The sequence below is a fragment of the Salvelinus namaycush genome, chromosome 25, assembly GCF_016432855.1.
Source record: "Salvelinus namaycush isolate Seneca chromosome 25, SaNama_1.0, whole genome shotgun sequence".
Classification (NCBI taxonomy): domain Eukaryota; kingdom Metazoa; phylum Chordata; class Actinopteri; order Salmoniformes; family Salmonidae; genus Salvelinus; species Salvelinus namaycush.
In genome coordinates, this window is record NC_052331.1 from 39380489 (window position 1) to 39395796 (window position 15308).

At 45.3% G+C, this 15308-nt stretch overlaps 1 protein-coding gene across 1 annotated transcript in view; it reads left to right on the top strand.

The window, feature by feature from the left end:
- Positions 1–15048, top strand: part of LOC120019938 (activated CDC42 kinase 1-like) — a 26259-nt gene extending 11211 nt beyond the window's left edge. Inside the window, exons 3-6 of the mRNA XM_038963349.1 lie at positions 2785–4262; positions 7875–7970; positions 10062–10189; positions 13279–15048. Coding sequence (XP_038819277.1) covers positions 2785–4262; positions 7875–7970; positions 10062–10189; positions 13279–13285 — 1709 coding nt within the window. The 3' untranslated portion in view covers positions 13286–15048. The remainder of the gene's footprint in view (positions 1–2784; positions 4263–7874; positions 7971–10061; positions 10190–13278) is intronic.
- Positions 15049–15308: the final 260 nt, after the last annotated feature.

Consider the following 15308-nt stretch of genomic DNA (forward strand, 5'->3'; position numbering starts at 1 on the left):
TCTCTTAGTGGTTGGTGTTTCTCTCTGTGGTTGGTGTTTCTCTCGCTGGTTGGTGTTTCTCTTAGTGGTTGGTGTTTCTCTCGCTGGTTGGTGTTTCTCTTAGTGGTTGGTGTTTCTCTTAGTGGTTGGTGTTTCTCTCGCTGGTTGGTGTTTCTCTTAGTGGTTGGTGTTTCTCTCGCTGGTTGGTGTTTCTCTTAGTGGTTGGTGTTTCTCTTAGTGGTTGGTGTTTCTCTCGCTGGTTGGTGTTTCTCTTAGTGGTTGGTGTTTCTCTTAGTGGTTGGTGTTTCTCTCTGTGGTTGGTGTTTCTCTCGCTGGTTGGTGTTTCTCTTAGTGGTTGGTGTTTCTCTCGCTGGTTGATGTTTCTCTTAGTGGTTGGTGTTTCTCTCTGTGGTTGGTGTTTCTCTCGCTGGTTGGTGTTTCTCTTAGTGGTTGGTGTTTCTCTTACTGGTTGGTGTTTCTCTCGCTGGTTGGTGTTTCTCTTAGTGGTTGGTGTTTCTCTCGCTGGTTGGTGTTTCTCTTAGTGGTTGGTGTTTCTCTTAGTGGTTGGTGTTTCTCTCGCTGGTTGATGTTTCTCTTAGTGGTTGGTGTTTCTCTCGCTGGTTGGTGTTTCTCTTAGTGGTTGGTGTTTCTCTTAGTGGTTGGTGTTTATCTCGCTGGTTGGTGTTTCTCTTAGTGGTTGGTGTTTCTCTCGCTGTTGGTGTTTTCTCTTAGTGGTTGGTGTTTTCTCTTCGCTTTGGTGTTTTCTTAGTGGTTGGTGTTTCTCTAGTGGTTGTGTTTCTCTCGCTGGTTGGTGTTTCTCTTAGTGGTTGGTGTTTCTCTAGTGGTTGGTGTTTCTCTCTGTGGTTGGTGTTTCTCTCTGCTGGTTGGTGTTTCTCTAGTGGTTGGTGTTTCTCTCGCTGTGTGATGTTTCTCTTAGTGGTTGGTGTTTCTCTCGCTGGTTGGTGTTTCTCTCGCTGGTTGGTGTTTCTCTTAGTGGTTGGTGTTTCTCTTAGTGGTTGGTGTTTCTCTCGCTGGTTGGTGTTTCTCTCTGTGGTTGGTGTTTCTCTCGCTGGTTGGTGTTTCTCTTAGTGGTTGGTGTTTCTCTTAGTGGTTGGTGTTTCTCTCTGTGGTTGGTGTTTCTCTCGCTGGTTGGTGTTTCTCTTAGTGGGTTGGTGTTTCTCTCGCTGGTTGGTGTTTCTCTTAGTGGTTGGTGTTTCTCTTAGTGGTTGGTGTTTCTCTCGCTGGTTGGTGTTTCTCTCACTGGTTGGTGTTTCTCTCCCCCCCAGCCAGTGTCGTCTCTCCCCCCAGCCAGTGTCGTCTCTCCCCCGCAGCCAGTGTCGTCTCTCCCCCGCAGCCAGTGTCGTCTCTCCCCCGCAGCCAGTGTCGTCTCTCCCCCGCAGCCAGTGTCGTCTCTCCCCCGCAGCCAGTGTCCGTCTCTCCCCGCAGCAGTGTCGTCCTCTCCCCCCCCCCAGCCAGTGTCTCTCTCTCCCCCCCCCTCCAGCCAGTGTCGTCTCTCCCCCCCCCCTCCAGCCAGTGTCGTCTCTCCCCCCCCCCCACCAGTGTGTCGTCTCTCCCCCCCCAGCCAGTGTCGTCTCTCCCCCCCCCAGACAGTGTCTTCTCTCCCCCCCCCTCCAGCCAGTGTCGTCTCTCCCCCCCCCTCCAGCCAGTGTCGTCTCTCCCCCCCCCTCCAGCCAGTGTCGTCTCTCCCCCCCCCTCCAGCCAGTGTCGTCTCTCCCCCCCCCTCCAGCCAGTGTCGCTCTCCCCCCTCCCCCCCCCCCCAGCCAGTGTCGTCTCTCCCCCCCCCTCCAGCCAGTGTCGTCTCTCCCCCCCCTCAGCCAGTGTCGTCTTCTCCCCCCCCCCCCACCAGTGTCGTCTCTCCCCCCCCCCAGCCAGTGTCTCCTCTCCCCCCCCAGCCAGTGTCGTCTCTCCCCCCCCCTCCAGCCAGTGTCGTCTCTCCCCCCCCCTCCAGCCAGTGTCGTCTCTCCCCCCCCTCAGCCAGTGTCGTCTCTCCCCCCCCCTCCAGCCAGTGTCGTCTCTCCCCCCCCCCCCACAGCCAGTGTCGTCTCTCCCCCCCCTCAGCCAGTGTCGTCTCTCCCCCCCCCCCGCCAGTGTCGTCTCTCCCCCCCCTCAGCCAGTGTCGTCTCCCCCCCCCCAGCCAGTGTCGTCTCTCCCCCCCCAGCCAGTGTCTCCTCTCCCCCCAGCTCCCGCCTTCTTCTCTGTTCTCTCTTTCTCTTCTCAGTGTCTCCATTTGTGTTCTTCCTCCTTGTCGTTTCTCTCCCACAAACGGGGCAGTCTGGGTTGCTGTGCATTGAGTGGGTTAAAAGACAAGTTGTTACGGTAGTTTTTAATGGTTATGATTACAGTTGTTTTTAATGTTTACCATTACGGTACTTTTTAATGTTTATGATTAAGGTACTTTTTAATGTTTATCATTACGGTACTTTAATGTTTATGATTACGGTACTTTTTAATGTTTATGAGTTTAATGTTTATGATTTCATCCTAAACATCTTTAAAGAGCTAATGTTCTCTGTAGGATTGTGTTTGTTTCCATTCATACACAGTGTATGAAATGCAGACATTACAGATGGACACACTGAGGAATATTACCTACTCATTTCAGGGACATTATGCGCATAAATAAACCTCACATCAAAGGCAGCACTCAAGGTTGAGCACTCAATGTAGACAGCTGGGGCCTTGGGGATGGACTACACTGCTACACGAGGAGAGGTTACAGAGTTGGGTTAGGGTATTGTTGCCAAAGTCATTAAGTTGTGTTTGTTTGTCTGTTTATTTGTCCAGAGCCATGCTACGACTCAGTGACTGAGGACGATGAGCTAACCGCCTCAGGCCTCAAGAGGCTGTCGTTACGGAAAGCAGGTTCCATCCTCAAGCTCAAACCCGCCGCCTGGGTCTCCGCCTCCAAACAGGGGGAACGGACTACGGGTTCAGGCCACACCCCCAGCAAGGTGTCGCTCATCAACTTTGAGCAGGAGTTTCCCCCGGCCACACCCACTCCCTCCCCAGTGGCGGAGCTACAGTTGCCCTCATTGGTCAAGCTGGCCCTGGAGGCGGAGTCTATTCTGGACAGGACTCCTCCTCAGAGCCCATGGTGCTCGCTGCCCTGCCCTTTACACCCAACGCCAGTGGTGGACTGGGACGCCCGCCCCTTACCTCCACCTCCTGCGTACGATGACGTGGCGCAGGACGAGGAGGACATGGAAGTGAGCTCCATCAACAGCTTGGAGCAGCGACAGCAGGGGGGGATGGGTGAGAGCCACAGCCCCACGGAGGCCATCCCGGCTGGGGAGGAGGGGAAACCCCTGGAGGACAACCTCTTCTTACCCTCCCAACAGAGCCAGGCCTACACATCCTTCTCCCAATCAGCAGAGATCTTTCAGGAGCTCCAGCAGGAGTGCATGAGGAGGCTCAATGTGCCCACAGGAGGAGTTCCCCAGCCCCCCTCTCCGTCACCGAGCTCAGGCCTCCAGTCCATAGACGTGCACCGCCATATCGTCCTATCCTTCTCCGAGGACAAGCCCCAGATCCCTCCCCGCATTCCCATCCCGCCTCGCCCCGTCAAACGAGGGGACTACACCCGCTGGTCCGGTGACCTGTCCCCTGCTCCAGCTTCCGAGGAAGTCCAGGACCGGCCCCCTCAGATCCCCCCACGGAACCCCCTGTCCCAGCCAGGCTCGCGCACCCCCAGTCCCATGGGGCTCCAGGTGGGCTCCCCCCAGCAGAGGACAATGGTTTGCCCCAGCGCCCCTCCTCCGGCCACATACGGATCCTACCTCTCCACATCCCCGGGGAAGATCATGCCCACTACGCACAGCTTTGCCTCGGACCCAAAATACGCCGCGCTCAAGGTCATCCAAGCACAAGCCCAGGGTAAGGACCTGGCCAAGGGGCCATGCATCCTGCCCATTGTCCGCGACGGCCGCAAAGTCAGCAACACGCACTACTACCTCCTGCCCGAGAGGCCGCCTTACCTGGACCGCTTCGACCGCTTCTTCAGGGAAGCAGAAAACGTGCCGACCGGTGGCGGCAGTGGGATCTGTGAGGAGAGGCAGCAGGCCAACACGGCCACGGTCAGGCCAATGGTGGTGAACCAGCAGCAGCAGAGCAAGGGAGGAGATTTCAAGGCCAACTTCTCCAACAACAACAGCAGTCTGGGCTGCCGGCCGGGCATGAAGGCCTTCCTCAGCCTGCCTAGGGTCAGCTCTGAGGGGTCAGCCAGCAGGGCAGCGGGTGGAACCACAACAGACCAGGTCAAGATGGTGTGTAGTACCGAAAGCGCCAGTCAGATTGGCTTTTTATAATCCGTAATCAGTTGACGACTGGAAAGGACATAGTCTATTAGACACAAACACATAGGACTACCAAAACACAAACACATAGGCCTACCAAAACAAAAACACACAGACCTAACAAAACACATAGGCCTACCAAAACACAAACACATAGGCCTACCAAAACAAAAACACACAGACCTACCAAAACACATAGGCCTACCAAAACAAAAACACACAGACCTACCAAAACACATAGGCCTACCAAAACACACAGGCCTACCAAAACAAAAACACACAGACCTACCAAAACACATAGGCCTACCAAAACACACAGGCCTACCAAAACACACAGGCCTACCAAAACAAAAACACACAGACCTACCAAAACACACAGACCTACCAAAACACACAGGCCTACCAAAACAAAAACACACAGACCTACCAAAACACACAGGACTACCAAAACACACAGACCTACCAAAACACATAGGCCTACCAAAACACAAACACACAGACCTACCAAAACACACAGGCCTACCAAAACAAAAACACACAGATCTACCAAAACACACAGGACTACCAAAACACACAGACCTACCAAAACACATAGGCCTACCAAAACACAAACACACAGACCTACCAAAACACACAGGACTACCAAAACACACAGACCTACCAAAACACACAGGCCTACCAAAACACACAGGCCTACCAAAACACACAGGCCTACCAAAACACACAGGCCTACCAAAACACACAGGACTACCAAAACAAAAACACACAGACCTACCAAAACAAAAACACACAGACCTACCAAAACACACAGGCCTACCAAAACAAAAACACACAGACCTACCAAAACACACAGGCCTACCAAAACACACAGGCCTACCAAAACAAAAACACACAGGCCTACCAAAACAAAAACACACAGGCCTACCAAAACACAGGCCTACCAAAACACACAGGCCTACCAAAACAAAAACACATAGGTCTACCAAAACAAAAACACACAGGCCTACCAAAACAAAAACACACAGACCTACCAAAACATACAGGCCTACCAAAACAAAAACACATAGGCCTACCAAAACACACAGGCCTACCAAAACAAAAACACACAGACCTACCAAAACACACCGACCTACCAAAACACACAGGCCTACCAAAGCAAAAACACACAGACCTACCAAAACACACAGACTGACCAAAACAAAAACACACAGACCTACCAAAACACACAGACCTACCAAAACACACAGGCCTACCAAAACACACAGACCTACCAAAACACACAGGCCTACCAAAACAAAAACACACAGGCCTACCAAAACAAAAACAAACAGACCTACCAAAACACACAGGCCTACCAAAACAAAAACGCATAGGTCTACCAAAACACACAGGCCTACCAAAACAAAAACACACAGACCTACCAAAACACACAGGCCTACCAAAACACACAGGCCTACCAAAACACATAGGCCTACCAAAACACATAGGCCTACCAAAACACACAGGCCTACCAAAACAAAAACACATAGGCCTACCAAAACACAAACACATAGGCCTACCAAAACACAAACAAATAGGCCTACCAAAACAAAAAAAACAAAGGGGGAGGAAACCATTACTGTTATATTACAACCAAATAAAATGAGTAATGAGGTATGAGGTATGAGTAAGGAGGTAGGAGGTATGAGTAAGGAGGTAGGAGGTATGAGTAAGGAGGTAGGAGGTATGAGTAAGGAGGTAGGAGGTATGAGTAAGGAGGTAGGAGGTATGAGTAAGGAGGTAGGAGGTATGAGTAAGGAGGTAGGAGGTATGAGTAAGGAGGTAGGAGGTATGAGTAAGGAGGTAGGAGGTATGAGTAAGGAGGTAGGAGGTATGAGTAAGGAGGTAGGAGGTATGAGGTATGAGTAAGGAGGTATGAGGTATGAGTAAGGAGGTATGAGTAATGAGGTATGAGTAATGAAGTATGAGTAATGATGCTACAGTATGGCATTACAGTATGTTTGATATGGAGACAAAGAGCACAACTACTGATTCAGAAAACAAGAAAAATGATACAAAAAGTATTAAAAGAAACAAGAAATCGAGTTACAATAAATCGACTTTGGCAGAGTTAGAGGATACACCCACCCGTTGTTCTTTACCGTGTTCGTTTATCATTTTGGTGACAAATCAAACTTCCCAAGTCCCTAGAGGATTAAAGTACTGGGATTCGGTCCACAGACAGCCCTGAGCAAACTATCTAACCAATCGATCGAAATCAACACTCTCTTAACCAATCAAGTAGCCATCAAAGATTATTTTATAAGACTACATTGCACTGTGGAATGAAATTAGAGTTGTATAATATAGTAAATTGTTGTCCCAATCCATGTCATTGAAGTTGTATAATATAGTAAATTGTTTTCCCAACCCATGTAATTGGCATTGTCTTAACATAAGCTATGGGCATAACACTTCTAAAGATTGGTCTGTGGGATCAGATGCAATCAACACCTAGATTGAACTGGAAGCTGACTTGTTGGGGGACCAGTCCACTATTCCCTATATAGTGCAGTACTTTTGACCAGAGCCCCATAGGCTGTAGTTAAAAGGAGTGCACTATATATGTTTTAGTCAAATATTATATCCGTATATTAGTGCTCTACAAATTATTTGTAATTATGTTCCGGTCCACCGACCAGACGCTCAAGACATATTTGCCCCGCAGCTGAATGTAGCTGATGATCCTTGGAATAGTGTGTTATTTTGTTTTGCTTTGGAGACAGTGTTTTTGGTGTTTCATGTGCCATCATTGAACAGCAGGGGGCAACAGAGGGCAATTCCTGACCAGTCTTTCCATAACATCAACTCCTGCTGGAGGCACTGTTTGTCTGCTTGCTTATAGACATCTTCTCCTTACTGGTGGATTGATTACTTCCTAACTAAATCGAAATTCAATATTTCAAACTGTAACCAAATTCTATTTGATGTATAACAACCAAATGTAATTTGTGCACCGAGAGCACTTGGGAAGATGGATGGACTGAGAAAAGGGTCTTGGAAAAGGTTCAATAAGGAGTCTGCATTAAAGCAGGCAGTCAGACAGACATTCAGTCACTCACTCACTCATTAAAGCACTCACACGCTCGCTGCATTTCAATTCTGTACCCTTTTTGAAAAGTGTGCACTCATTCACTCCTCTATGCATTTAAAAGCATTGGATTGGTGCAAGCATGGCTGCAGGGAGTTTCCACCATATTGCTCAGACCAGTCCATTCCTTTTAAATCCATGAGGTGGAGTGTACGAGTGCAGAGAATACAATTTGAAGCCACTCACTCACTCAAAGACTGATAGACACTCAACACCTATTCTTTCCCACAATGTATTAGACTTGTAGACCAAACATAATGAGCATGCCACTAAAGTGTTAGTGTCTGAGCATAGTTGAATCATTATTTTTTTTTTAAAGTTTTGTGTATGTGGTTTTGATTGACAGCAGAGGACTGCCGAGCTGATTGGTCAGTGTAGCAGCAGTATTGACCTGATTGGTTGATTTTGTAGAGGACTGCAGAGCTGATTGGTTGTTTGTGTGGCATCCACAGGTGCAGGAGGCTGTACATGGCGTGACTGTAGAGGAGTGTCAGACAGCCCTCCAGAACCACAACTGGAACGTGCAGAAAGCTGTGCACTACCTCAAGGTAGGGGCCCTTGGTGGTAGTGCACTATTACCTTGTCACACTATGGAGCCAATCAGAGCTGTACTACGTTGGCCTGGTTACTCATCCACCATAGTTGCTGGGACCTACAATAACAACATTTCTAATCACAGCACTATATAAACTCCCCGTGATGTATCAATTCCCCGTGATGTATAAACTCCCCGTGATGTACAGTTAAAGTCAGAAGTTTACATACACCTTAGCCAAATACATTTAAACTCAGTTTTTCCACAATTCCCGACATTTAATCCAAGTAAAAATTCCCTGTCTTAGGTCAGTTAGGATCACCACTTTATTTTAAGAATATGAAATGTCAGAATAATATTAGAGAAAATTATTTATTTCAGCTTTTATTTCTTTCATCACATTCCCAGTGGGTCAGAAGTTTACATACACTCAATTAGTATTTGGTAGCATTGCCTTTAAATTGTTTAACTTGGGTCAAACGTTTCGGGTAGCCTTCCACAAGCTTCCCACAATAAGTTGGGTGAATTTTTGCCCATTTCCTCCTGACAGAGCTAGTGTAACTGAGTCGGGTTTGTAGGCCTCCTTGCTCGCACACGCTTTTTCAGTTCTGCCCACAAGTTTTCTATAGGATTGAGGTCAGTGCTTGTGATGGCCACTCCAATACCTTGACTTTGTTGTTCTTAAGCCATTTTGCCACAACTTTGGAAGTATGCTTGGGGTCATTGTCCATTTGGAAGAACCATTTGCGACCAAGCTTTAACTTCCTGACTGATGTCTTGAGATGTTGCTTCAATATATCCACATAATTTCCCTCCCTCATGATGCCATCTATTTTGTGAAGTGCACCAGTCCCTCCTGCAGCAAAGCACCCCCACAACATGATGCTGCCACCCCCGTGCTTCACGGCTGGGATGGTGTTCTTCAGCTTGCAAGCCTCTCCCTTTTTCCTCCAAACATAAAGATGGTCATTATGGCCAAACAGTTCTATTTTTGTTTCATCACACCAGAGGACATTTCTCCAAAAAGTACGATCTTTGTCCCCATGTGCAGTTGCAAACTGTAGTCTGGCTTTTTAATGGCGGTTTTGGTGCAGTGGCTTCTTCCTTGGTGAGTGGCCTTTCAGGTTATGTTGATATAGGACTCGTTTTACTGTGGATATAGATACTTTTGTACCTGTTTCTTCCAGCATCTTCACAAGGTCCTTTGCTGTTGTTCTGGGATTGATTTGCACTTTTCTCACCAAAGTACGTTCATCTCTAGGAGACAGAACGCGTCTCCTTCCTTAGCGTTATGACGGCTGCGTGGTCCCATGGTGTTTATACTTGCGTACTATTGTTTGTACAGATGAACGTGGTACCTTCAGATGTTTGGAAATTGCTCCAAAGGATGAACCAGACTCGTGGAGGTCTAGAATTTTTTGTTCTGAGGTCTTGGCTAATTTCTTTTGATTTTCCCATGATGTCAAGCAAAGAGGCACTGAGTTTGAAGGTAGGCCTTGAAATACATCCACAGGTACACCTCCAATTAATTCAAATGATGTCAATTAGCCTACCAGAAGCTTCTAAAGCCATGACATAATTTTCTGAAATTTTCCAAGCTGTTTAAAGGCACACTCAACTGAGTGTATGTAAACGTCTCACCCACTGGAATTGTGATACAGTGAATTCTAAATGAAATTATCTGTCTGTAAACAATTTTTGCAAATATTACTTGTCATGCACAAAGTAGATGTCCTAACCGACTTGCCAAAACTATAGTTCATTAACAAGAAATGTGTGGAGTGGTTGAAAAACTAGTTTTAATGACTCCTAGGTGTATGTTAACTTCCGACTTCAATTGTATAAACTCCCAGTGATGTATAAACTCCCAGTGATCTATAATCATTGGCTGTATATAGTGTGCGACTTTCTTTATTTTTCCTTAGGAAGTTGTGGAAATAAAACCGCTCTAGCTTACAAACGGGATAAGTCCTTTTTACAGAAGTTAACCCATCAAAACATTTGCTGATTTTGAAATATCTGATGACAGATACATGAATAATACAATGTTTTCAGAGATGATGAGTAGTAAGGGTGAGTTGTAACTGATCCTGTTGTTGTCAAGGTTGAGCAGCTGTTCTGTCTTGGCCTGAAGACCAGGCTGGAGTGTCTCAAGATGCTGGAGATGTACAACTGGAACCTGGAAGTGGCCAGCACTCAGCTCCTGGACTCCTACAGCGCCGTCACGCAAAGGTAACATAGAATTCTGGAGAACTTAAAGGGATAGTTTGAGATTTTGGTAACGAAGCCCTTTATGTACTTGATGGCTGATCCCGAAGACTTCCAGCTTTTGGGCTAACACTAGATAGCATTTGTTTGCGAAACTACCTGTAACTTCCTTCATACTGGATGCAGAGACATAAAAATTGGTCCATGACTTAATCTGTGGGAAAAATAGATGCAGTCCCTTCAGGAAGTATTCACACCCCTTTTACTTTTTCCACATTTGGTTGCGTTACAGCCTGAATTTAGATTTGTCTGATCTACACACAATACCCCGTAATTTAAAAGTGGAATTTTGTTTGTAGAATGTTTTTTTAAATGAGAAAAATCATTAATCCGAAATGTCTTGAGTCAATAAGTATTCAACACCTTTGTTATAGAAAGCCTAAATAAGTTCAGGAGTAAAAATGTAACAAATCGCATAATAAGTTGCATGGACTCATTCTGTGTTCAATAAAAGTGGTTAACATGGTTTTTGAATGACTACCCCATCTCTGTACCCCACACATAAAAATTCTCTGTAATCAAGTAGTGAATTTCAAGCACAGATTCAACCACAAAGACCAGAGAGGTTTTTCAATGCCTTGCAAAGAAGGGCACTGATTGGTAGATGTGTAAAACAATCTATAAAAGCAGATGCTGAATGTCCCTTTGAGCGAAGGACCTTTGGTGAAGTTATTAATTAGGCTTGAGATGGTGTATCAATACAGCCAGTCATTACAAAGATACAGGCGTCCTTCTTAACTCAGTTGCCAGAGAAGAAGGAAACTGCTCAGGGATTTCACCAATGGAGCCCAATGGTGATTTTAAAACGGTTACAGAGTTTAATGGTTGTGTGAGAGTTGTATGAGAGAACTTGAGGATGGATCAACAACATTGTAGTCACTCCATAATACTAACCTAAATGACAGAGTTAAAAGAAGGCTCCCGAGTGGCGCAGCGATCTAAGGCACTGCATCTCAGTGCTAGAGGTTGCCACTACAGACCCAGGTTTGATCCCGGGCTGTATCACAACCAGCCATGATCGGGAGTCCCATAGGGCGGCGCACAATTGGCACAGCATCGTCCGGGTTAGGGGAGGGTTTGGCCAGGGTAGGCCGTCATTGTAAAATAAGAATTTTTCTTAACTGACTTGCCTAGTTAAATAAAGATTTTTTTTAAAAGAAGGAAGCCTATATAGAATAATATTTTTCCAAAACATCACGTGGCAAATAAATGAACTTTTTGTCCTGAATACAAAGCGTTATGTTTGAGAGGCTACAAGGACAAAACTCTTGATGCTGCAATGATGAAAATATCAAAAAAAAACAAGAGGAATTACTAAAAACTCAACCAAAGAAGAAAAACAACGCAACTGTCTTTTGCACTAAGAACACCAAGGGGTTCGGAGAAAATGAAAGCAATCCTGAAAAAGCACTGGCATATTCTGCAATCAGACAAAAATAATTGCACACCTCTTCAAGGAACCCCCACTGGTGGTCTATAAGTGTGGTCGCAATATTGGAGATAGTTTGGTGAGATCTGACATGCCCCCTGAGCTCACTCAGATACCTATCCCAAATGGGAACTACAAATGTGGCTCATGCGCACAGTGTAATTGCACCAAAAAAAACCATCTTTCTTCAGACACCCACATACAGGTCGAAAGATCCCTGTGAGAGGTATCATCTCATGCAAGACCAAGGGGGTAATCAATCTCACCACCTGTTCATGTGGAAAAGCCTATGTAGGACAAACGAAAAGACAATTAAAACAATGCATAGCTGAACACCGCAGCTCAATCAGGTGTAAGAACACTGACTCTCCAGTAGCAGCTCACTTTGTTGAAGCTAACCATCCCATCTCCTCCCTCCAATACACAGGCACTGAGCATGTTGCTCTACCAAGGAGAGGAGGTAACATCGAGATCCTACTACTACAAAGAGAGACAGGATATCCTGTCTAAAAACATTGACCCCTAGTGGTCTGAATATTGACTTTGATCTCAGGTCCTTCTTATGAACACATTTTCCTTTATGAACAAGTCTTATAAATGTAATAATTATTTTTACAGCTTATTAGCGTACACCTAATATGTTCCCCCTGTTGATGATGATCATTATATATTAAGGTTGAACCAATATTACATGTAACAAAAATGAAATAGAAAATTATGTGAAATTGAATGAAACAATAATGTATGTTGATGCTAATATGATGTACAATATTCCATTATGTTTCTATATGATAACAATAGCATAATATTTAATATGCCATATACAATTTTTTTAACAGTTTCACCAATTCATTTTAATTAACTTAATCATTATGACACACCCCTCACCACTGTTATTGGTTACACTAATTGCACTGTGTGTTTACATAACCTAGTTCAAGTATTCATGACATCACCCTGAGGAAGGCACAGTGATGCCGAAACGTTTGTAAATACCCATTAAATTGCTGGGAGATTATACGTGGAGTGTGCGAGTTTATTCGCTGTTAGTCAGCACCTCCACACAAACTATTTTCTGGGTGTGCGCCAGCTCATGTTTTTTAAAATGTTTTATTATTGAATTCCAGATGTAACACAACACAATGTGAAATAAGTCAAGGGGTGTGAATACTTTCTGAAGGCACTGTAGTGCCAACATGCCAAACTATCCCTTTAAGAGGAGAACTCAGGGCAAACTAACCCTACTGGTGCTGATGCCGATGCTGGATTTTGCTGGATTTTGCTCCAGACAAACAGCCAAACACATGGGTCATGTTCAGTAGGGCACACTGTAACTAAACGTTTTGAATAGGAAAATAAAAAGGAACCAGGTAGTCCCTGTTTCAGGATGATTTCTTCTGTTTGGTGCCGAATGAACAAGTCACTGATTCTACTAATTAAGAATCAATTCGGTGTGTTGCTGCTTGGTCCAGCCCAATAACCTAGTATACTCGTGTCTATCCACAATTTAAACTGTATCAATTTACGTTAATCTAGCACCAAGTAAAATAGATGGAATTGTGAATGTACTTGGATTTGTTTTGAAATAATGGAACATCAAAATACATCTCTCATCCCATTGCAGGCGGTGACCGATGCTAGGAGCAACAGCAGAACTTTTGTCTTTTAGGGGACGGAGTCTGCTCCCATCCCTCTTTTATGACTTGCCAGACGCATCCCTTAAGAAGACGGGGATTTGAGTGTGGACCTGGGGTACATTTGACTGTGTGATGGGCCATGGCTGCAGTCTTGCCTACTGTACACTGAGACCTGGTCCTCAGTGGAGGCTGCTGAGGGGAGGATGGCTCATAATAATGTCTGGAATGGAGTCAATGGAATGGTATCAAACACATCAAAGACGTGGTTTCCTTGTGGTTGATAACATTCCATCGACTCCATTCCAGATATTATTATGAGCCGTCCTCCCCTCAGCAGCCTCCACACTGAGGACCAGGGGGCTAGCCTCCACACTGAGGACCAGGGGGCTAGCCTCCACTGAGGAGCCTCCCGTTCTACCACCGAATATGAGTAGAAGTCGACATAGAATACAGGTAGTGAAACCATACTCTTCAAGGGACCATGGTGTCTGCTGGTTCCTACCCTATACCCAACACTGAAGGAAAAACATCCTCTTTTTCATTGCTGGTCTCCCCGATTCAGTTATATCAATGCCACAATACACCTTTGACCAACTAGGCTGACCTCTTTTGTGTTATTACTGAGATATGAATCAGCACTCCCCTACTGTAAGTGAGCTTTGCTAAGCTCCTCGGTTTGGATAGGGGCTTGTTTTAGGGAGGCCAGCATCTTTCTGCTGCGCCGCCCGCCCTCCCAGGCTCTACTGTGTTTTAGCAGAGGGCAAAGTTCACAAAGCCCACCTGGATGGAGAGAACGAATACAAGAGAGGGGGGAAAAAAAACGAAATGCAGCTGGTCTACTTTTAAGTCGACTCCTTTTTTTATTTTCTATTCTAGAGATTTCTACTTGATTTTTATTAAGGAGAGGAATTAAGAGATTTTTTTTTTTATGCACACAAACAGTTACATACATGAATAGTTCAGTTTATATATCTGTAGCGAATATGTGCTAGAAGTTGGTATTTTTAGTTTTTAGTGCTCTGTTTTTAATATATTTTGGGTTTTGAACCGGTTGTTTGAAAAGGGGGACATATTGAAAACATTCAATTCTTGAGATTAAAAAATATATATATATTTTGTCAGTTATTAAAACCATGTATGTTGTGCTTTCCCTGAATCGAGTTCACTTATGTTTGTCAGTGACATCAATCTGATCCACTCCTGGTGGCCATGTAGAACTTCTGGTGTGCTATATGACGCCTGACTAGTCATAGTGCTCTCACACTATCTACTCTAAACACCTGCCCACACAAAACAACTGATGAAAATCGCCCACTGGCTCGCCAATTTTACCATGTGTTCAAAGCACGTTGATACTTCTAGTATTAAGAACATTGCCGCTAGTCTTTCCCTCAACTATTAGGGGCTAAAACCCTCAGTCAACACCCATAGGTTACACACAATTTTGACCGGGAAGACTAGATACCACTGGCTCTAGTTGATGACACACCACGTCAAGCACATGCAAGATACAACACGTCACCATACTGGACGTTAGTCTCAGACAATAAAGTGTATAGCCTAGAGCAAACTGTATAGTGATATGTGTTGGTTGGATGTATTTTCTATTCTGTCTTATCCTGATGCACGCTGTGTGCTTTTCCGTGTGTTATGATTCAAATAATGTTTTTTGGCGAACTGAACATTAATATACTGTACACTGAACAAAAATATAAAACGCAACATGTAAAGTGTTGGTAACATGAGCTGAAATAAAAGATCACAGAAATGTTCTATACGCACAAAAAGCTTATTTCTCTACCATAAGCCACCTCCAACATTGTTTTGGAGAATTTGGCAGTACGTCCAACCGGCCTCCCAACCGCAGACCATGTGAATGGTGTTGTGTGGGTGAGCGGTTTGCTGATGTCAACATTGTGAACAGAGTGCCCCATGGTGGCGGTGGGGTTATGGTAAGAGCAGGCATGAGTTACAGACAACGAACACAATTGCATTTTATCGATGGTGATTTGAATGC